Below are 24581 nucleotides of genomic sequence, written 5' to 3'. Positions count from 1 at the left end.
ACATCAGAGAAGTTTCTATTGGTGGATACATACCTTGAGTTTCTTTTTGTATCTAGTACATCTTGTCATCTCATTTGATAACGTGGTCCAGTCATGAAAAGTTTGGTTGAGTTAATAATAAATCCCATAGTTCTTTATACTTGATATTTAGCCCGTAAAATTCCATTAAATAATTTTTAGTCATTGCTATTCCATTAACACTATAAGAATATCCAGACTCACTCAGTTATCTTCCATTAAATCAGTATGCAAATGGATCATACTTAGAATGTTTTTATTAGATCATATGCTTTTATTACTATAAAACAAAATGAGCAATTACATTTATTTCATTATTTCTAATCCTTATTGCCAGTCGAATCTATTGTGACTAACCTGACCATTACTAAAAAGGAAAAAATTGAAGTTATAAGTTGGTCCTGGGAGGAAGAGTCCATTTTCAAATCTATAGCAAAGATTAAATTAAAAAAAAAAACAAAGGCAAACACAGTTAAGAACTTTTTAAATACTACTTCAGACTTCAGAAAAATGAAAGAAAATGAAAACATGAATGTGATGTAATTTAAAAAGCAGCAGTTGCTAGTTTTCTTTAAATTGTATTTTATAATGTTGAATTTTATTGAATTTTTCCTCAATGACTTTTTTATCATCCCCTGTTTAGTTTAAATGAAATAGCAAGCATAGTGCATTCTGTTTGGTGAACGGAGTCATGTTTATATAATGCAAGCTGAATATTCTGGGGAAAAATTTCATTTCCTGCACCCTATAAACTAATCTAAACAGAACTAAATAATAGTTGGTCTGCAATCATTTACTATCCCTACTCATTAAAATACCTGAAAGACTTATTCATGTCATGGAGATAGTCATTCCCCCATAAATATCCTGTGAGGCCTCAGGAAAGCTAGGGGAAATTTCACCGGATATTAGCATGGTAACATTTGGTGGCTACACAGGCGGAACACCAGGAAATGAAATTTCCACCATTTAGAGTTGAGAAATGAATAGAAAGAATGGGGTTCACAATCTTAGTATATTTTAATTGCTTCTTGTTCTCACACATTTTCTTTTAAAACACCCTTCTTAATCACTTCCTTTTCTCATCTCTAAGGTAAACCATGCTTTACCTGTTTTTTCTTTAACCCAGGCTTCTATTGCTCTTCATTCTTCACAGGAGCTCTATTTGTCACTTTTCCACTCTCTTATTCAAAATCCACATTTAGAGTGTGACTTAAGACTTTTGTACATGTAAATGTGCCATCCCCTTATCTTTTCTCTAACATAGCAGTCTGGTTGTCTAACACAATGTATAATAGTTACGGGCATATATTTTTTTAAAAATTGGCTCTGCCACTCACTAGCTTTGTGATCATGATTGACTCCAAGCCTCTGCCAGGATGGTTGTGAGGACTACGTGGAAAATTTTTATCAGGCACTTAGCATAACTCTTAGAACACAATTAATAGCTGCCATTAATATTTCTACTGGGTTATTCTTCCTTAAGATTCACTCCAACATGCCTTAAATAGAGTTTAGAATTTTTAAAATAAAATTTGTTTATCTCTCCAAAACTTTTATTTCATTCAATGTCTAGACCATACACCTGTGTTACTTTGCTAGGGGTGCTTGGTAACAAAGTACCACAAACTGGGTGGCTTATGACAACAGAAATGAGTGTCTGAGTCTCTGTGTCTATTCCCCTCTTCCCTCCTTATAAGGACACCAGTCATATCGGATTATGGGCCCATCATATTCCAGTATGACCTCATCTTAACTAATTAGGTCATCTTCAATGACCTTATTTACAAATAATGTCACATTCTGAAGTACAGAGGATTAGGAATTCAGTATATCTTTTAGCAGGACACAATTTAACCCAAAGTACCCAGTAGCTATTTCTTCCTTCATTCATTTCTGAGACTCTGAAATTATCTTTAAAAATTTTTAGGCCTGGCACGGTGGCTCACGCCTGTAATCCCAGCACTTTGGGAGGCCAAGGTGGGTGGATCACTTGAGGTCAGCAGTTCGAGGCCAGCATGACCAATGTGGTGAAACCTTGTCTCTACTAAAAATATGAAATTAGCTGGGCGTAATGGCACATGCCTGTAATCCCAGCTGCTCGGGAGGCTGAGGTGGGAGTATCACTTGAACCTGGGAGGCGGAGGCTGCGGTGAGCCAAGATTGTGCCATCGTACTCCAGCCTGGGCAACAAGAGTGAAACTCCATCTCAAAAAAAAAAAAAATAATAATTAAATACTTTATCCCACCCAAACTTCATCAAACCCTTCGTATTTTCTACCTAGTGTCTTGTGGCTTTACCTCTCTTCTCATAACTGCTGTTTCTCCTAACTCCAGTATAACATTTTCCACTAGTTGCCTTTGGTCTCATTTATTTCTGATTTATCTTTGATTAGGTAGTTACGTTAATATTCCTGAAAGCTTCTTATACATTCTTCTATTTATTACCTTTATTCATTTATTCAGCAAGCATTTCTTGTATTAGGCACTTTAATACACTCATGATATAGAGAGAAATTAAATGTTTTTCATTCTCAAGAAATGTACAGCCCAGTAGAGTTTACATGCAAACAAACCAATAAGTGTAATAGAATGTTGCAGGTATTTGCCAGGTGTACGGATAAGGTGAGAGGAGGGCAAGAGAAGAGAATGACCAAATTCCATGTGGGCATGTCATTAAAACTTTCCTAGTCGAAGAGGTATCACTTGTACCAAGTATTCTCATCACCTCCTTTTTTGATAAATTAAATCATCCCCTCCTGAAGCTATGTATATGACATGTTTTCCTCCCTCTCTATTCCTGTTTTAGGTGGTTCCTTGCCTTTTTCCCAGGCAGAGTTTTCCTTACCCCCACCATCTCAAATACATTCTATTTTTCAAGGCCTGCTTAAGAACCCACTTCTACTCACTCCTTCTCAGATAATTTCAGCTTATAGTGATACCATCTTTTCAGATTTCTTATTTGTAATTCTCAAACCTAGTACCTTATATAAACTATTTGCTACCTCAACTAATTGTGGTCATTGAAGAAACAACTGGATAGAAGATACTTTACATTTTGAATGTTCTTAGTAAATATTTGTTAAAAGAGTGATTTTATAAACTTTCCTCTAAGCTCCTCTGGAGTAGCTTGTGTGTCTTTAACTTTTGTATCTTTCTTCCATGGGATATAGTCAGGCATACAGTAAGTAGATTCAATAAATACTTAAGTAATCTATGAAAATGAGTATAAGTGGATGTGCTAAGTATAAGTAAAATAAACTTTTAGTATGGGTATTTAATATCTTACTTCACAGTGTTTTCTAAATTACAAAAGTCAGCTTCTTTCAAACTAGACATTATACTATTTTTTTGACTTCCTAAAATGTCAAAACACAGTAATCCAGAATTCTGTATCTACAGTTGAAGAAAGACTGTGGAATTGGACCTAGAAAAATGCTTTTATTGTTTATTTGTTTGAGACGGAGTCTTGCTCTGTCGCCCAGGCTGGAGTGCAGTGGTGCAATTTTGGCTCACTGCAAGCTCTGCCTCCCAGGTTCACGCCATTCTCCTGAAAAATGCTTTTATAGTTTGTCCCAGTGTGGCTACAGTGAGTTAGTCATTGCCAACAAATGGTTCCTGCCATGTTGCTGTGCACCACTGTCTTGGCTTCTGGTCTGCTGGCCCGCACCACCACAAGAGCCCCACCCCTCCTCCAAGGCACCTTCCCATGGACGTACCAGTTGGTTTAGAAATAAGAGTGCTGTTGTTTTACCCTCAGGCAAAGGAAGAGATGGTAAAGAAGTTAAAATCAGAGTCATGGTTGAGAGGGAGTACCTGGGCTCCTTCAGATCCATCCTGGCCAGTTGGTAGAGAGAAGGAATCTGTTGCCAATTACCAGCAAGGAGCCAGGAGTAACAATATTATACACCTTGGAAATGAATTTTTGGAAAAAACTGCTTTGGATTTTAATTTTCTCACTTTAAAAAAAAGCAACTCCAAAAACAATAAATTAAAGAAACAAAATAAGGAAGTTAAAGAACTCAAATCCCAGAACTCTTTTGACTTCTCTGACCTCCAGCCTAGATGATATGCCCTTCCTGCATGTTCCCACAACAACCAAGGTTTGCCTATAATTTTATATTTAAAGAATTATGTTCTAATAATCTATTACTGCACTGGTTCTCTCAGTAGTCTGTAAACTCCTTAAAGGTAGAAAGGAATTCATTACTTTAACTGTATTCCCAGTGCTTGGCAAAATAACAGATAAATATTTGTTGAATAAATAAACAATATTATCAAAATGCATACATTATGTTATTTTGATGTTTGCTTCAAGAATAAATGTATTTATTTTATGATTTGAACACATTCTTAATGCCGAAGGTGTTGGAAGACTAAAACATACAGGGAGGACTGAAACTCACACAGAGGATTTCAAAACTGTGGCCTTAGCCATTATTATGGCTGGTATATTCTGAGGGATCATTGAATGATTTGCATTTATGGGTTTCCACTTTCTCTCTGCTATGTATCCAGACTGTCTTGGTGTCTAAGGGTTTAAAATATGTTTCATTATCAAATAGGACACCAAAGGAGAATCAATAGATGATGTACTCATAAGTGAATGTAATGTTATTCTGTATTCTGTTCACCCTTACTAATTTGAAGTTTGCTTTTATAAACAGAATTTTATATTTCCGTAATGATTGAAGGTTGTTTTTGTTTTGGATTCTAGGAAATCCTCAGGTTGATGTTCCCCAGACTTAGCTATAATTAATGAAAATAAACAGCATTAGACAAAACCTCTCAAAACACAGAGGAAGATTTCCAGGATAAGGACCAATAATTCAAAAGTCCCCAGGATACATATAGGTTAGAGAAATGAAGAAATAGAATGAGTTTATGAAGTTTCAGTGTGTATGTAATTTTTCCAGAATGCACTAGTGAAATACACATATGAGCAAAATTATTCTACAAAAAATTCATTATCTTTTGCAGCTTCTGTATATTTTGGTTGTTTTTGGCAAGGAAGTTGAACTCCAAATGTCTCATTCTCTGATCCAAAGTTTGCTTTGTACTAAACAAGTATTTAATGAAATTGTTATTATTTGCTAGATAAATAACTATCAATTAAATGGATTAACTAATGCCTCTATTCCTTTTTCCAGATTGACAAATTTAGGATGAGCTTTCAAACACATTTTAAAGCAAACTTATTTATGACATCTTTAAATATTTCTTTTCTGCAAAAGTAAAGGCTCATGTTTTATCTTTTTCTATATGTTAACAAGTAGAAAAATTGAGGCACACTTTTCATTTATTAATTTAGTAATAACCAGTTGACTAGTAAACAACTTAGTTAATCTTTTGTCCAAACTAAATTTTATACTCCTTAGTTTAGGAAATGTTATACATTTTTCTCCTCTGATCTCAGCATGTGCTAATGACTGTATTAGCAAGAAATAAGTATTCTGTAGTTACTTGGAATTAAGCAAATTATTGAAAGATTTTAGAAACTTTAAATCTTTCCACAGGTATTTAAAGAAAATGACAAGAGTATCATTTTCCTTTATAGATATTTTATTCATAGTCACCATGTTTAAATAAATGAAAATATGAATTATACAATAATGATAAAATTCAGAATTTAAAAAACTGAATGAGTAACATTAAGTAATAATCTAAAACTTTTGAAATTCTAATAAAGTTTGCCCATGTTTACTTGTTAAGGAAAATAGCAACTTCTTAGAAGCACATGGATTTGTAGGTGAAAAATCTCCGATTCATTCTTTGTATTTTCCCTAATAGGATAAAGAAGTATCTTCAGGTTAATTCTGTTGTTTTCTGAAGAAACTTGTAAAACCTCCTTCTTAACATAGTAAAGTTATATGGAAAGAAGATGATTGTCTCATCCTCCTTCCTCTCTTCATCCTCCTTGTCTGTTTGCTTTTCTTATCTTTTGTTCTCCCTACAGAGAAGTTACCCAATAAAGAGCTTTGCTGTGCATTTAAAAAGTTATTGATATAACTTTCCAGTAAAAGCAACAACTCTCTTTCTCATACCAAGTATGACTATGGCATTTGGCTGGTTTTGAGATTCAGAGCATATTGAGTTTTGATCTTAAACATGCAATAAATAAATTGGCTTCCATACAATTATGCAAATTATAAGGGATAAACTAAATATAAAGATTAAGAGATGAATTTAGGTTCTGAAATAACAAGTACAGTTTTATTTAAAGATTCTATTACCTGTTCTGGTAGTGACTTGGAAAGAAATGCCAGAAAGAAGAGTAAAATCTAGTTTTAGTTTTGTTCTTCAGCAAAATCACTTATTTTTTTAATAGCTAGAAAATAGATGTAAATTATATCTATGTAAAGCAGAACAAAGCTGAATACTAATTCAAGTCACTAGATATTTCCAAGAGGATAAAATTAGAAATTGGCCTTCGGGATGACAGCACTAGTCTCCCTTCACCCCATGCCTCCAGAAGTGAGCTCCAGAGGGAATAATGCAGAAAGAGGCATCCCTTTAAATTCCTATTAGAAATTTTCTTCAAAATATTTTAGAATCCTTGGTAGTGAAATGAATGGGATCAAAGGGCCATTGAGAACTGTGGAATGTTTGGTGGATTGTAAAAGAAATTTCAACTTGCTCAAGGCAAGGGCAGAGAATAAAGAATGAATTGGAAGAAATAAGCTGACTACAATGTCTGGATTTTCTCTAGAGGCCCTAAATATTCTTCTGTATCAGGGAAAATTGAAAAAGCAGGCAAAATGCAGCTGCAAAGACATAATAAAATAGAGTTAAATTGATTCTAAAATGTTTTATGTAAAATATTTAATTTTATACTCATTGAGGATACAATAATGAATATTCTCTTAAAATACAATAATAATTATTTTCAATTACAAAAATGAGTAAAAATATATGAAATATATGCTCTTCTTAGGATATAATGTCTGGAATAAATGATAATACATCATATTCCTATAATTCTTGGTATTTTAAAGCCTTGTAGGTTTGGCCCACATTTAAATAAGCAGCTAAAATGGCGCTTCTCTAAAAATCAGGTAACAGCCCAGGGTTGAAGCATATCATTTTGTATTCAATGTGGCCTAGATTTCTTACTTGGTATTCTTAACAATTGACTTTAGATATAAAAATCCCTTTTTATATACAAAAGAATATTACAAAATGACTTTACCATATAAAGCTTCTTAAGCAAACAACTAATATTCAATAAATTAATTCAATAAATACTTCTTGAGCATTTACTATGATCCTGACACTATTCTAGGATATCAGGATATATCAACAAAGGAAGCAAAATAAATTATATGTGTTCTCACAGAGCTATAATTCTATCATGGGGTGACAAAAAATAAACATAATAAATTCAATATATAGTAGGCTTGAAAGTGATAACTACTACATTAAAAGAAAAAAAAAGAGTAAGAATTAGTGAATTGAGAGTGTTATGGTTGTATGTGTGTGTAGTCATGTGCAATTTTTTTGGTAAGGTGACTAGAGTAGGTAACATTTGAGCTAAGACTGGAAGGAGATGAAGGAAATCTGGAATGTGGATACTATATATTACTGAATATTTACTTCTCCTTTGAAAGAGAAACAACTAAGCTGATTTTTGGCTCTCCTGTTTGTCTCAAGCAATATTAGGCTAGGAGAGATTAAGTAGACATCATTCAGAACAATTACAAATTTTTCATGCATTTAGGTAGGCAGACACATTTGGCATAGATCTGTACCAAACTTACTCACTGAGGATTAATATTTAAGATTAGAACTAAGGTTGGCTATAAAAATTACTGCTGAAATTTCTAGTGTATAGATTATAGAGTTGGCTCAATTCTCTTTGTGGTGTTTTGCAGCTATTTAGTAGTTTGAGGTATGTGGGAAAAAAAAATCTATGTCAAATGCATTAGCAGACTGAAATCTGCTCTTCCAGACAGAATTGTAGATGAGCATTGCATGTGCAGTATGTGTAGTTTTAGTTTCACATTTTGGCCACAGTCATTTAGATTTCCCAATGATACATGGAAAAAAACTTAAGTAGTACCTAATATGAGAGTTTTTCCTTTCTATTTTTTCCATTTTAAGTAAAGTAAAAACAGCAGTTTTACTAGTTAACTGAAAAACTTTGCTTATGAGATTGGAAAACATTTAATGGTTGCACTAAAGAAACCAACCACCTTCACAGACAGTTTATCAAATTTTTTAAATTCATATGCTCACTGAAATGCATTGAAATGAAGCTTTCTATGAATTGTCTCCTTTTTAATTTTTCAGATTTCAAGGAAAATTTTCAAAATTGTCATTATATTGCTTTAGAATATAAAACATGATTGTCCTTAGTGGAACAGAAATTTAACTCAGCTCAAATAATTATTGCATGCCTACTCTTGTTCAGTTGGTAGAAGGAAAAAGAGGAGCAGGGCACAGAAAAAGTAATAATTTGGATAATTATCCTAAAACCAGATTTAAGCTTGCGGGGCTCCCTAGAAAGTAAAAGTCTTTGTAGTGGATTGAAGAACAGAAGATGTAAAACCCCATAGGCCTGCCCCATACATAGTTATCCTCCCACCATCCCACAGATCTTGAGGCTGAGACAGAAAAAAATTGTCAAAGTATGTAATAGATCCCCCCTCAGCTATCCCTGGTGGCTTCATATGTATCTAACTTTTAAAACTTGAGAGTCGTTTAAGGAAAGCAAAATGAGGAATGTGGAATTTTTGGCATCTCCTCTGCATGGTCTGAAGAAGGAATTGAATGCTGTCCCTCTTCGTCTTTCCCTTCTAATGATAAACAGTGCCCTAGAGCAGAAGGAAGGGAAGGATTTCCTTGGTAGGTTCTCTGGCACCCCATCCAGCAGCCCATGCTCTGCTGTGCATTACTAAAGGCAGCATCTGTGGCATCCAGACCGACACGTGGGCTGCTTTATTACCTCCTCCTTTGTCCCACAAGGCATTCTCTCTCCACTTCATGAGGCCACCAGCTGACAGTGTCATGATTATAGTCCCTCAAAGACCTTTACAGTCATAGAAACTTTAAGTAATGGTAGCCCAGATCTTCAGAATCCCAAAAGGGACCTAAGTCAGTTGGGTCAGGAAGGCTGAAGGGTTGCTGTAGCTTTCTGAAGATTGTTCTAAAATATGAACTGTTGTGACTGACACAGTCTTCTTCCTTTCTGGTCACACAGAGGCCTGAATGTCAGGGACACACCTCGTAAGAACCACCAAGTGACCATTCCCTTTCATTCAAAAAAGGGTTCCTAAGAGCACATCCTCTCTGGAAAGATTAGGGAAGGAGGAAAGAGAGCTAAAAGTGCTTATCTTTTTAATAGGCATATCAATGAACTAGTTCCTTACTTTCCTCATTCACATCTGCATTCATTGATGCTACGCATACATTTATCAAAGACGGATTATATAACATTAAATGTGAAGGTTGCTGAGGTAAACACAGTTCTGGCTATCGAGGAGCTCACAGTCTCACAGCTCACAGGGGAAAATGATCAGCACAAACCTTTGTCTGAATAAGAGATTTAAAATTTTTATAACACGTGTGTGCTGTGTATTATTTCTGCTTGGAAGAACTTTAGTTAATGGCTAGAGAATAGCTAACATAATTTTAGGGACTTTTATTTCATATATTTTTCAAAGCCTTTAAGTAGACTCCAATAATTTAATATGCAAATACAATCGTCTCTCTTGGCCAGTCCAAGGTTTCAATATGGCCGTTTGTATGCAGGCTTTTTTTTTTTTTTTCCCACAAGTATAATTGTATGAAAAAATGTGGATGCAGGGCATAACATATAGTTGGCAAGCTGCAATTGTGATAATTTAGTTTCTAATTGTTATAATAAGATGGTGGATTTGGTCTGCCATCTAGTGATTAAGAACTGAATTCTTACAACTAAATTTAAAAGCACTTAAGATTTATGAGAAGAGAAATCTATGAGGATATATGAGAAACATAGAAAAATTGAGTTGATTTCAAATAAAATGTGATCAGATAAAATACATCTCTTTTCTGTAATATATCAGTGCCAGAATTTTTGTGGGAATGACTTCACAATGGATTCAATTTATTGGAACATTTGGTGAGGGTAAAAGAATCTTGTAGGTTGGGAGATAAAAATTTTGGAAGTTAAAACACCATGAAAATTACAAAATAGTGATGATATCATCAGATTTCTACCAGTCCTAATCAATTTTAGGAAAGTTAAACATAAACAGCAAAAAATACAAGTAATGCAAAATTATAGTTTTGGCGTTCTTTTTTAGATTATATAAAAATATTTGTTTATCCAATTTTTAAATTTAAATTTTATTTTTATTTTAAGTTCCAGGGTTTATGTGCAGGATGTGCAGGTCTGTTACATAGGTAAACGTGTGCCATTGTGGTTTGCTGCACCTATCAACCCATCACCTAGGTATTAAGCCCAGCATGCATTAGCTATTTTTTTCTAATTTTTACTAATGCTCTCCCTTCCCCAACCTCACCCTACCGCATGACTGGCCCCAGTATCCAGGTATTTTAAGAAACATTTTTTTATTTTTATTTTCTTTTTTAGTCCTGGGCCTTGAATCTAAGCTTTGGACGTCAGCTTGGGTTAATTTTATGATTTGGATGGAGAAATCAGGAGGACGGAATTGAATTTCTCAGAATGTCATTTGAAAATTTTTGTTATTTTATACTGTATTGTCATTTATAAAATAATCCTATTATGACAACTTTACTGCAATATTTTTCAACAAATTGGCTGCAATTTTGCTTTCTATTTTACTTTTCTTTTCGTTTAAGTAAATGTCTGTGTAGAAAACAGAAGGGACAACTTAATCATATGGTGTACAACTACCATGTAGATCCGTGAAAACTGCAAGACACCCTGTATTTTCTACCCACTGTTTCTTTGTACATGTCTTTCATTCAGACATGAACAATGAGAGTTCACTGAGTTTTTGAGTCCTCTGTGATGTGTATGGATTCTTGTCTGAGTGAAGAGAAGACAAGGTTTAACAGTGAATGTGGTTTTTCATCTCCTTGCTATTTAAAAGCATTCCAACTAACTTTCCACATCATCTTAAATTTAATTATAAATTCTCAGGAGAATGGAACCCATGATGACTCAGAGTATAAAACTAACCTTTAACATTATCATTTAAAGAAAGTAATCCAGTGGCCCACTTCTTTGCCCCTTGAGTTGAAGTTATGTTGTCTTAAACTTTCAGAAAGAAACTGCCCTTCTAGGTGTTAACACAAGACTGAGACAGTGTGTCTTTTTATTCCAACCCTAAAGGAACCACAAGGAACAAGATAAGCTACTCTTTGAAGAGTCTTTCACATATTTTAATATTTAATTGACATTATTACGTGTCATCTTGTTTTTGTTTTTCATATTCTCTGCTTCCAAATATCTAATTATTCCATCAGCAATATATATCCTCATATATAATATCTATCCAATAATAACATATTTTGTTATAATAATTCATTTGATAAATCTTCAGGGGATAACTTATCCTGTTCTGTATGGCTCCTTCAAGATTTATACAATAAACAAACATATATTATATAATTAAAATTATATAGTAAGTTAATTATATTCATTTATTATATAACAAATATAGCACTCCACAATGTTATATATATATAAAACATACATATATTGTTATATGTGTAACGTATATAATATATATAATACTACGCAGTAATATATATTTTGAGGACAGAAAGGAACACATATGCTTCCTTCTTGTCTTTTCTTTTTGTGAGTCAGGATCTCACTCTGTTGCTCAAGCTGGAGTGCAGTAGCATAGCGTGCCCATAGCTCACTGCAGCCTAGAACTCCTGAGCTAAAATCATCCTCCTACCTCACTTTCAGAGTAGCTGGAGCTACAGGCACGTGCCACTATGCCTGGCTAACTTTTAAATTTTTGCAGAGGTAGTATCTCACTATATTGCCCAGGCTGGTCTTGAACTCTTGGCCTCAAGCAATCCTCCCACCTTGGCCTCCCAATGTGCTGGGGTTGTAGGTGTGAGCCACTACACCCAGCCACATATGCTTTCAATATTTTGCACAATTAGTACTAGGCACATATGCACTTAATTCCCAGCACCCCCACCCAAGAGTGTGTAATGAGAGAAACAAGCTAATTGAAGTAGTATCTCATTTTCAGGTAATAGCATTTAACATTTGTAAGTGGATATTTCCTTCTCAATCATAAAACTTAATGAGCAAAGTTACTCTTAAGTTATCCACTTCATGGAATTGTTCAGTGAACTATGGACATAAGCCCATTTTATACAGGTTGTGTCTTTGGAAATGTTCTTCATGGAATTACACTGCGTTAAAGTGATATTTCATCTAAAAGTCACACTGTTTATTTGATGAATACATTTCTCATTTTTTCAAAATAATCTTCCAGAAAAGCATATGAAAACATAATTTCTATTTTCCCCTTGGTTTTAAATGAGTATAATAGCACTATGGACATAGAACTAATACTGTTTTGTTGATTAGATATGTATTATGTGATACAAGTCTTTTAATGAAGATAAAACAGATTAGAAACTTAGTCCTCATCTTATAAAACAGCACAGAAACCATTAGGATATAGTAGTGTTACTCTCTGAAAGCAATTTTGCATTTGCCAAATATCTGTGATGAAAGACTAAATATATAAAGCAGAGTATTCCACAGGACAGTGAGAAAAATGTTTTTATTCCAGCTTTATTAAGGTATAATTGACAAATAAAAATTATATAAAGTGGATTTTTGTATTAATATCTGTATTATAAACTAAAATAATTTTCATATGTAGCTTTGCATTATTATTTGAATATATTTATATGCCAAATGATAATATCTTTCATAAACTGATTACAACTACATTAAAACATCTTTTTATGAAGTACAAAGTTCATGCAGTGCAATTAAACTAGTTTACCATAGTTTAGATTCATTCATTATATCCATCCAGTAGACAAGTATTTATTAAATGGCTGTTCTATGAAAGGTATAGCATCAAGCTTTAGAAATATAATGATGAGGCTGGGCACAGTGGTTCACGCCTGTAATCCCAGCACTTCGGGAGGCTGAGGCGGGTGGATCGCTTGAGGTCAAGAGACCAGCCTGGCAAACATGGCGAAACCCCGTCTCCACTAATTCAAAAATTCGCTGGGCATGGTGGTGGGCGCCAGTAATCCCAGCTACTTGGGAGGCTGAGGCAGGAGAATTGCTTGAACCCACGAAGCGGAGGTTGCAATGAGCTGAGATCACGCCATTGGACTCCAGCCTGGGCGACAAGAACAAAACTCCATTAAAAAAATAAATAAATAAATAAATAAATAAAAGAAATACAGTGATGAACAAGACGCCTAGTCCTTACTTTCATCTAGTTTTTCTCTAGTGAGGGAGATAAACAAAAATAAAAAATTAATACTCATTCTAATAAACTTCCTGGGGGCAGTGATTTTTGCCTATTTGTTCACGTTTTAGTATCTCTTCAATTACCTAGCATATAATACACAATGAATGAATGAATAAATGAATGAATGGCTGAGTGAATGAGTTCTTTGAAAAGGTCTGTGAAAAATATCAATTGGGTAAAGGAAGTCTAATTTTTGCAGGGTAGTCAGAAAAGAATTTCGCGGGGAGATGACATTGAAGTAAGTAATGATAGCCATGTGGGCCTGGGGTGAAGGAAGGAGAGGTAGTGCTGGGCAAAAGTGGTCAAATTGTGCAAGAAATGGGAAAGAAGGTCTTTAGCCTTTATAGGTAAGTTTTGAATTTAAGTAGTTGGGAAGTTCTTGATGTATTTAAGCAAGGATGATTTGATCCACATTATGTTTTAAAATTCTATAGTATTTCTTATAAAATCACAAAGTTAATGATGTAATATATGTGTTTACCTGTTAGTAAATGTATAATAGAACTGCTCTTGTGCGATATGTGTACACACACACACACACACACACATATATGTGTGTGTATTTTCCCAAACTTTCTTAAATTGTAATGTAAATGTAGAAAAGCACTAGACAAATATATATTAACTCACTGTATTATTTTGGCTATGGTTTTCCTTAATTAATTTTGATGCAAACATAATTAACTTATTATCTGCATAAGTTTTGCATTTCTGCCACAGTTGAGTAAACACCATCAATTTAGGATATCAAATGGAATTCTATTCCATGAAATGGGACATGGTTATACTTTTTTACTGTACATTTAAAAATAATTTTAATAAAAACATATACCTTTTCCTTTTTTGAAGTTTTTTTCTATGGTACATGAAAACATACTGTCTCCTGTTGTGGAATTTATTAAAGTTTCCAGTGAGTTGCAGATCATAATAGGGTTCACCAAACATTCAAATTATATATTCTCCTTTGAACTATTCATTTTCTCCCCATTTTCAGATGGTTCTCTTTTATCCCTCTTTATTGATATTCTCATATTTCATCATTCATACCTTCAAGAATAAAATCTTGAAGGAAGCATTATCTGGTTAAAAATATACCTCCATTGTATCACTTTTATTTCTTCCCCTATCATGCAAGGATACATTATCATTATTTCTTGGTGAATTACATATTATTTTGTTATGAAATGAAATCAGTTCATCTGTGTTTGGCTCCTTGGAAGGTTACTTCTTAGTCCAGAATTTTTTAGAATCCACAAGATGGCTCACCTTTTATTTTCTCAATTCTATAATTTCAGATTACTAACCTCTTCTTTCTTTTCTTCTTATTTTAGAAGGATATGGTGAAGAAATAGCCTGCACTCAGAATGGCCAGATGTACTTAAACAGGGACATTTGGAAACCTGCCCCTTGTCAGATCTGTGTCTGTGACAATGGAGCCATTCTCTGTGACAAGATAGAATGCCAGGATGTGCTGGACTGTGCCGACCCTGTAACGCCCCCTGGGGAATGCTGTCCTGTCTGTTCACAAACACCTGGAGGTGGCAATACAAATTTTGGTAAGAATGTTTAGGGCCAACTCATAATTGATCCAGTTACTCACCTTTATAGTTGCAGTGTTTTTCACTTTCAGCGTTCAGCAACTCAAGAGAATAATTAAGCAGCTTTTTCGGTGGCTTTTGGGGTTAATGATTAATGATTTTGCTTACTCACTTTATCTAAAGTTAGATAGAAGCAGACAGTAATTTCCTGTCTTATTAAATATCTGAAGCATTTGAGGCTGAATTCTGGTGGTTATGTCTAATCTGAGAATTTCTTGAATCACTTAAGAATATCATTTGTTACCATAGGCATGATGAGTGCCTCCAAGTTATTTTTCAGTTTCCCTTTAAGTCCATTAATGCCTGAGAGAAGATCTAGAAAACACATTTATCTACAATGATGCCAACTTTGTCCTAGTGAATGGAATACTTATTCCTAATGTAATTTAGTGCCACAGCACCCTGTATTACATTGGCTCTTAAATGCAGAATGCTTTTCATGTTGGCTAGGTAAAGAATGAAATAGATTTCCAGGAGAAAAAATAATATAAAGTAAAACTTTTAAAACTTCTTTGAAGAAAAAGTTTCTGTGTTTAACAGATATTACGTATTTCAGTATGAGTACATATTTTAAAGATACATGTTAGGGAAACAAGTTTGTATTTATAGGTTTCAATAAACAAGGTAAGAGCGATATTAAACTTTCTGGTTATTTATGTTAGCAGTCATGAGACTTCTAATTCATCATTGTCAAGACAATATCAAGGCTTTATTTTTTTTTCAAAATTTCATTGCAAATAACAGCAAATGCAATAAAGGTTTCAACAGTATGTACGTGGAAATAGATAGCAACTTACCTTTTCTCTGCTTCTTGAACAGAAACAATGTGCCTTGGATAAATACCTACACTCACTTTTCAGTAATGTAATAAGAAATATATAAAAGAAAGAATTAAAACCAAGACATATAAGAGCTACCCAAAGCAAATACAATCATCAAAGAAGCCCAGGAATAAAGTAAAATTAAATCCGTGAGGATAAGTCAATAGCAAATGGGAACAATGGTGGCAAATATCAGAAAACACACCAAAATGTACAGTCTCCTTCAAATAGTTGGTCTAGGAGCTGGCAATTGCATTATACACAGATACCATAAGATAAAAAGTGGTTGAGTTCAGCTAAATTTACGAGATAAAGAACACACCAGAAAATATATTGCTATAGACCACGTGAAAATTCTGACCTATCATTTTACCGTGAACCACAAAAAAAAAAAAAAAAACTTAATAAAGTAATTCTCTTTAAGAAAGAAGGCTATAAAGTAGAAAAAAGTAATGGTCAGAAAATAAATAGAAGGAAAATCAAGTCATGAAGATGAATTAGGAGGGATCATAAGGAGAGTTGATATTACACAAAATAAAGCAAGGACCATGAGAATAGGAAAATAATGAATTACAATTTTTAAAGAGTTAAAAAATAATAGATGTAGAAGGCAAGCAAGGGATAACCCTGAAGATGGGCACCCAAAGAAAAAATTAATACAATTGAGTAGAACAAATAACAATATAATACAAGAAAAATTTTATGAAGTAAAATAAAACTTTAATGTCAATATTGAAATAGCAACCACATGTCTGAAAAATTGACCTAAAAGAGTTAACAGAGACATATGTAACTTAATAAAGTCATTAAACTTTAAAGATAAATAAATACTTCTTTAGAATGTCAAAGAATCAGAACGGATTATTTCTCAAGGGAAAAGTTATTAAGACTGGTCACAAATTTCTCCACAGTATCCAGTGTCAGAAGACAGTGGAGCAATATATACATATTTCTTAAGGAGAGAATATGGTTAATTAAAGTTAAATGTAAATCCATTCTCTCCTTGAAATATAAAAGCTACAGAAAAAACATTTCTCTGGGGATATTGTTTCTATAAATTTCTCAGGGAAACTACCATAGGCTAAATGCAAGGCAACCAAGAGTGAATTGAGGAAACTGTCAAAGAACTTATGTGAGCATTTATTATATTTAACTCTAGAAAAAGACTAAAACAAAAGTGTAAGTTAGGGTGACAGATGGGATTGTAAATATTATAGCTTCTGACAATGCGGAAATAATTATAAAACATATATAATGAAAGGGGGAGGCAAAAGAAAGTATGAACTAGAGTAAGTTTGGTAATTCCTCATCTTTAAAGGTGAAAGTCAGATAATATCATTCAAACCCGACAAATCACATGAACAAAGTAGTGGCACATTTAACACTACAAAAATAAATGCTAAAAATAACATTTCCTTGTTAAAATTGAATGCTAGAAGAAAACCTGAGGGGCATGTAAGAAAAAAGAAAACTGTCAATTTTATCATTGCTCATTTTAGTGGAACTAATAGAAACTGTCTAAACAAATATAGATCTATGAGTAATGTAAAAGAATGTTAACATAATTTAACAGAATATGGAATATAATTGATAGAACTAATATATAAATCTTTTTAAACATAAGAAGTTCTAACACATCAAAGATACTTGAAAACAGTGAAACATTTTATTTTTAAAATTTTAATGAAAAATCATAGTTCTATGCTTATATAAATAAAAAGAAAGAATAAAAGTATGTGCATTTAGCGTCTTTCTCAAAAAGTTAAAAAGAATCAACAAAATAAACTGAAAGTAAGTGGAAGAAAAAAATTGTAAAGATAAAAACAGAAGTTGAAAAGTGAGAAAACTGAAATATAGTAGAAATAATATGTAAATCCAAAACATGGTCCTATAAAAACCCAACCAAAAGATCTAACCTAAAGCAAAAAATGATAAAGAGAAAATTACCTAATGAAAGTAAAACAACATGAAAGAATCATTAAGAGGTCCCTTTATTCAACTGTATCTTCATAAATTTGAAAACCAATATGAAATGAATAATTTTCTAAGACAATGTAATTTACTAAGACTAGCCCTGGTAGAAAGAGAAAATCTTAGAACATGGGTTTTCTTAGAAGAAACAGAGAAATTTGTAAAGCAGCTAGATTCCCAAAGCAGCAAGTCCAGGTGTTTTCACGGTTGTGTCAAACAACTAAAAGGTCTTAAAAAGAAATCAGATGGTTTTAATGCTTTTAAATCCTCTTCTTGAACATTGAAAAAGACAGCAAACTTTCAAAGTTTTGCTATGAAGGAAGTATATTATTTACAGCAAAAGTAATAACAATGACACACACAAAAAACTATGAACTGATCTTATAAATTTTTTTACAATTCTAAATAAAATATTAAGTCTATTAGCATATTAAGAGAGTAATTAGTCATGAAAAAGTGGAGATTATTCCACAAGTGCAAAATAATTGACTATGAAGGAAGCTATTAATAATTATCTTAACAGATCTATGAAGAGAAAATATATGAATTCTTTCATAATTAAAGTAAAAGCATTTGACAATGATCAGTAAATACTTTTGATAAAGACAGTTACTAACTTGGTAATAGATGATATTAACAATAAAATATTTACAACTCAACTTAAAAGTTTCATTATGCTTAATACTAAAAGCATCCCTACTAAACACAAAGATAGAATGAGTATCCATTATCACCATTACCATTTAACAGTACTGAATGTGCCTGAATAAATAATTTGACATTAAAAAAAGAAATCAGAGGTTTCAAAAATCTAAAAAGAGGAGCAAAAACTATCCATTTGCAGAAAATACAATTGTATGCTTACAAACCTATTAAATTGAGTAAAAAAAAACTACAAAAAAAAGAATTTAATAAGACATGAGAGTGCAAAATTAACAAGCAGAAATTAATAGATTTACTATCTATAAACAATTACATCATAGAAGAAATAATAGGAATAAAAATTCCTCATTTGTAATAGCAACAGACGCTTAAGGATAAACATAACACAAAATATATGAGATCTGATGAAAATTTTTAAATACTGCTAATTCAAACTAAGTATTTAAAAAACTGAATGTCCTATTATGTTCTTGGTTAGAAAGACTAAACATTACACTCACATAAATTCTCCATAAGTTAATTAGTAATTTTAACATGATCCCAATATAAACATAGCACACTTTCTTTGAGAATTCAACATATTGTAAATTAAAATTTTCATAGACTAAACAAGAAAGAATAATCAGGCAAATCCTTAAGAATAAGAGCAATTAAGGATGACTAGCCCTACAAGATTTTTAAAAGGATTCATTAGTTTAAAAAATGTGATGTAGATACATGAATAAAATAAAATCTTGAAGTAGATCCAAATATACATGGTCAGAATGAATACAATAAAGGTGGCATCTTAGCAGTGGAGAAAAGAATTATTATTTCATAAACCTTGTTGGAATGGCTAGGCAATCATCTGGAAAAAAGTGAAGTTGAATAATAAAAATATATTCTACATTAGCACAAATTCTAAATAAAGCAATGATTTAAATGAGAAAAATTAAATCATAATGATTTCAAAGATAACATAGGATAATTTCTTTATAGTCGTTTAAAATATATGACTTTATGAATTCTGACTCAAAGCCCAGAAGGCATAAAAATGTACAAAAATAATAAACATTTTTATGACACAAAAAATGAGCAAAGTAGAAATGTTTGCAACTCAATTCACAAAGAATTAATATTCTTTACATATAAAGAAATACTAGATATAAATAATTAAAATATCAATAACCTAATAAAAATATAGGCAAGGGAAATTAGCTAATCATTCAAACAAGGAAATACAAATGATTTTTCAATATATGACAAAACTGTCAAATTTTCTCATAATAAAATAAATGTGAATGAAAACTGTACTGAGCTATCATGTTTTACCTATCAGATTGGCCAAAATTAAAATGTTTGATAGCATACTGGGTATCACTGCATATTGCCTGTGGGGAAATGTGTCCATTATTTGTGGAGTGTAAAGTGGTATAATTTCTGTGAAAGGATATTGGTAGTATCTATCAAGTTACCAGTGCCTATACCTTTCAACTCAAAAAGGATGTTGGGGAATTTATCTTACAAATATACTTGCATGTAGCATATACGTAACAATTACTCATTACAATATTATTTTTAATAGCCAGCATGACCTCCATTCTAGCTTGCCCAGGAAAACCCCAAATTACATCAATTTTCTTGGCATAATAAACAATAACTTTCACTTTCATTCTTAAAATTGTCCTGGTTAGACGATAAAGTACATCCTAGTGATAACAAAAGATTAGAAACAATCCAAATGTCCCTAATGGGTAAAGGTCAAAATTAGTTAAATAGATTGTGTTAGATTAATACAGTGGAATCTTATAAAAAAATTAAGAAAAACAATAAAGAAACTATATACTGATGAGTAAAGATCTATAAGATTTAATGATTTATGTGATATACAGACAAGTGAAGAACAGTATGGATAAAGTAGAAAAATGAGTCTATAATAATTTTCTTAAATATGCCAAACTAAACTTGAGAACAACATACGAGAAACCAATAATAGTGGCCTCATGTGGGGGTGGGGGTAAAGTGGAAATAGGGAAAATAGGACCAGATGGAATGACATTTTTTAGTGTATAATTGTATACTTTTAACACATTTTTGCTTTTGAACCATATGAATAAACAGCCTTACTCATAAAATTATAAAAAGCAAAAATAGAGATTATTGATGAAAGATAATTCATTATAGCTTTAATAGCTAATTTAATAATTTAATGAACTTTAAATGTCATATAAATGTTGTGAAGAATATTAATATCATGTTAGAATTTTCCAAAAAGATGCATTTTTTGCCTTTTATGGAAGTATTGATCCAAAACCTTTTGAATTCCGCTCACTACTGATAGTATAATCACTATCACTGTAATTCTGACTCCAGAAGAAATCTATTATTGAAAGTAAATATTTAGCAGATTCTCAATAATTGTTTCTTCATAAAATAACACATTTACTCTTTTCTTTTTACAGGTAGAGGAAGAAAGGTAAGTGTTACTTTGCATAGTTTCTTTTTCATAAGCAGAGTTATATCCAATACTATCCACACAGAACTGTGCTCTGAAACGTTTGAAAGCTTTTGAAAAATGCAAAGTACCATACAAATACATTGTGACAAGTGTATGAGCACAGTTCAGCTACTGTGTTTCCAAAGGACAGATGCCTCTAACCGTTCACTTTATGGTTAATTTCTGTTTGTATATCTGTTTCTGCGAGAAAGTTGTGACATCTTTAGGGATTGACAATGTCTTATTAACCTTTTATTCTTTGCATTTATCGTTGCATAGTACATACTTTGCACATATTAGAAGTACAATACACATTTGATGGAAGAAAGAAAAGATAGGAGGAAGGGAAGGAGGAAGGAAGAAAGTGAGGGAGGAAGGAAGGAAGGAATGAAGAATGTCAGTTTGACTTCAATGGGCCTATAGCCCCTCTCTCATTGGTTAGGAAGTAAAGATCTAGAATTAATTGAACATTTTAACAAACAGACATTTCTTCCTCTCCTCTCCCCTCCTTCACCTTCAGAGAGCTTAAAATCTAATTCTGGACACAAGCTTTACACTTGAAAACGGGGTAGGCTGCATCCATGACCCGAGTATAGCTGGTCAGCTTGGTCACTTGCCATCAATGAGGTAATCCTATGAAGCGAAGATAGTTCTTTTAGCCCAAGAGTGCTCTCTGTTTTTTGGTTATCTTGAAAATTATGGCATTTGCTTCAATTGTATCCAAATGAGATGGGCACATGGATCAAGGGAGTAGAAACTGTTGCTGGTCCCAATTTCCATAAATTTTCTTTACTTTTGCACACAGTGGAACTTTAATAAAATGATTTATCAGATAACGGATAAAGCAATGCTACACCTTCATGATAAATAAGAATGATGCTATCAAGGGGAGATTCTGGCCAGTTTTACACATTTTGATTCAGAGGGCAATATCATAAATTTGTCTCATTTGGAATAAATTAGATATGAATATATGTCAAAGGAGAAGGGCTGCAAATGCTGTCTCACATTTAATTTATTGTGAAAACGAAAATAAATTGAAACTTAGCAGATTGGTATAGGCCTTGAACAAACTTGACAGATAGGTGAAAGATAGATGGATGGATGTATGGATGCATGGATAGACAGACAGACAGATCAATCTAGGAAACAACAAAAAATCCTAACAATGAGTACTGCCATGAAATAATCAGTTTAATTCAGTTAGCAGTTACCTGACTTAGAGAGATAACTGGTAGGCTGTGTCATTTGCTGCCTTTCTCCAAAGCTAGTGTGGGAGAGCTGGATGAAGAATATACTCAAAGCAGCTGCCAATGTAGCAGACTGTAGTTATGTGCCACTATCTTCATGACTTGTTTTCATTTGTCATCAGGTATCATCAGAAACACAAGAGCAAAGCAATGTTGTAAAAATGCAATTTGTTCTTGGTTTATATCCATTTTGGTATTTACTTACAACTCACTGATTGATTGATTCATTCATTAATTCGTGTTAACTCCAACATAATCACTGAACCTTTTTTATATGGCTGTGAGGCAAATGGTATAGATGATGCAAATGTGAGAAAAACACTATAACTGTTTCCATGGTAATGACATTCTACAAAGCATGTCCACATGATATTAAATGATAAGTAATTGTAATGCACATCTGGATCTGAGTACAAAGCCTGTATTAATACAAACAGTAGAAACAAATATTTACATTTGTGGCTTATATCCAAAATAAGAAATCTATAGAATCATTAGGGAATTTATTATCAGAAACTTATAATTGAACACTTAATCCCTTTTAAATATTGTGCAGCAACAGAACAGTCATAAATCAAAAAGCCTACAATTTAGGTAAGACAGGTATCAGAGAGTTCTATTTCCCTACATATAAAGCAAGTATAAAGTGCATTTTGCTTGTAGGTCTCTTAGGATGGAAATTTCACAACTATTCTTAGTAGGCTATTCCATTTTTCTCATTCTGACTGAAATAATTTGTCCTCTCTTTTTATTTGTTCTTCTAGTCTTGCTCTAGAAGGAGCATTGTTTCAGCATCATAAAGTCCTTTGTTTATTGCACACAAATTTACGTACCTTTTCTAAACAATTCAAATTCTTTCAGCATTTTGAAAAATATCTTTTATTATAGCTCTTACATGGTTACATTTTATTATTTTTGTATTTTTTAAAAGAGAAAGACTCAGAAGTTAGTGGATGTGAACATGCAGAAATAAGCCTATTTTACTTTGAAGCCCATATATGTTGATTCTTTCTTGTCCTAGGCTTTGTGTAGGTTGGCTGTTAGTCCCTAGTGTTTCTATCTTGAACTTACCCTGTAGAACTGCCTCCTGCTTCTGGAGAGCCCTTTCCTTCTTTTGGATTCTCAATTTATTCCTGACTTCCAGAGTATTTGCTGCTTCAACATTAGAATCAGCAAGTGTGACTGAGTTATTATTAGTTCTTCCCTTAAGTCCATCATTTCACTTCATGAAGTTTTGTCAGGATAGTTTTGGAAGGATATAAGTAGATTGTATCTTTAGTAGTACAATTTGGTGATATGGGTTAAAAACTTAAAATGTCTCTAGTCCACAAATTTAACTTCTAAAAACATATCATAAGGTATTAATCAGAGATTCCATGCACACATTTATAAACAAAGATATTCATTTTAATGTCATTCTTAAACTTAAAAATGAAAACAAAATTTAAGAGTAAGGTAATGAGGCATTGATTAGATAAAGTGCATGTAGATGGTGGAAAACTAAGAATGCCAGAACATTAACAGTGGTTATCTCCGGGGTGTTGAGTAGGACATTTAGGGTTTTTTAAAAAATATTTCTTCTATTTTCAAAATTTCCTACTATGAACACATAGTATTTTTATAATCATATTAAAGGATAATATATATGAAAGGAGAAATAAAATAAACTAGAACTCATTCTTCTTGTGTTTTTCTACATTTTAGAGATGTTAAATTCGTATTCATCCTACACAATTGCCCAGTAAAAAGCATTATTTTTTAATATACTAATGGAAAGTAATACATTTTAAAAATTCATTGAATGCTTCCATGTGCTATGCTGAGCATGTAGACTAAGACACAACCATGACTTTGAGGAGACCAAAATCTGTTGGAAGACAAATTTTGAAATGAAGAATACAAATTGGTAAATGATTAAGTAGAAATATATAAAGCTACAATTCGTCCAATATTATTTAATCTATGTACCTGATATCATGCAATGAGGATTCAATTTCTGAGAAAAGTTCTAAGAATCAAAATAAATTCTATCTACATCTATTACATTTGCTATATCTATTATAAAAGCAATTATACTGACCTTACCCTATTTACTTTCATGATAGTTTCTTATGTTGTTTTTGATTTTCTTAGTCAATTGATTTTTTTTCCTAGATTTTCTTCAGGTATTGAGAATTATCTGAGTGGAATTATTTTCTTTCTTTTTATTAAAGATGAGCACATGTACTCATTTTTAATGCCCTTCCATGTATACTAAAAAAGGGTGCTAGTAGTTCAGGAATGACATCTGATTAGATCCCGAAAACTATGTGTCATATGATAAAAGTGTGAAAACTTGTATATATTAA

General features: G+C 32.5%; 1 protein-coding gene across 1 annotated transcript in view; it reads left to right on the top strand.

Annotated features, from left to right (window-relative positions):
- The window catches only part of COL5A2 (collagen type V alpha 2 chain), a 147441-nt gene that overhangs the window by 54719 nt on the left and 68141 nt on the right, over positions 1–24581 (top strand). The window contains exons 2-3 of the mRNA XM_002812666.5: positions 14786–15010; positions 20949–20962. Of these exons, the coding sequence (XP_002812712.1) occupies positions 14786–15010; positions 20949–20962 (239 nt within the window). The remainder of the gene's footprint in view (positions 1–14785; positions 15011–20948; positions 20963–24581) is intronic.

The sequence above is a fragment of the Pongo abelii genome, chromosome 11, assembly GCF_028885655.2.
Source record: "Pongo abelii isolate AG06213 chromosome 11, NHGRI_mPonAbe1-v2.0_pri, whole genome shotgun sequence".
Taxonomy (NCBI): Eukaryota; Metazoa; Chordata; class Mammalia; order Primates; family Hominidae; genus Pongo; species Pongo abelii.
The sequence above is the reverse complement of the archived record's forward strand: the minus strand, read 5'-3'. Positions and strand labels throughout refer to the sequence as shown.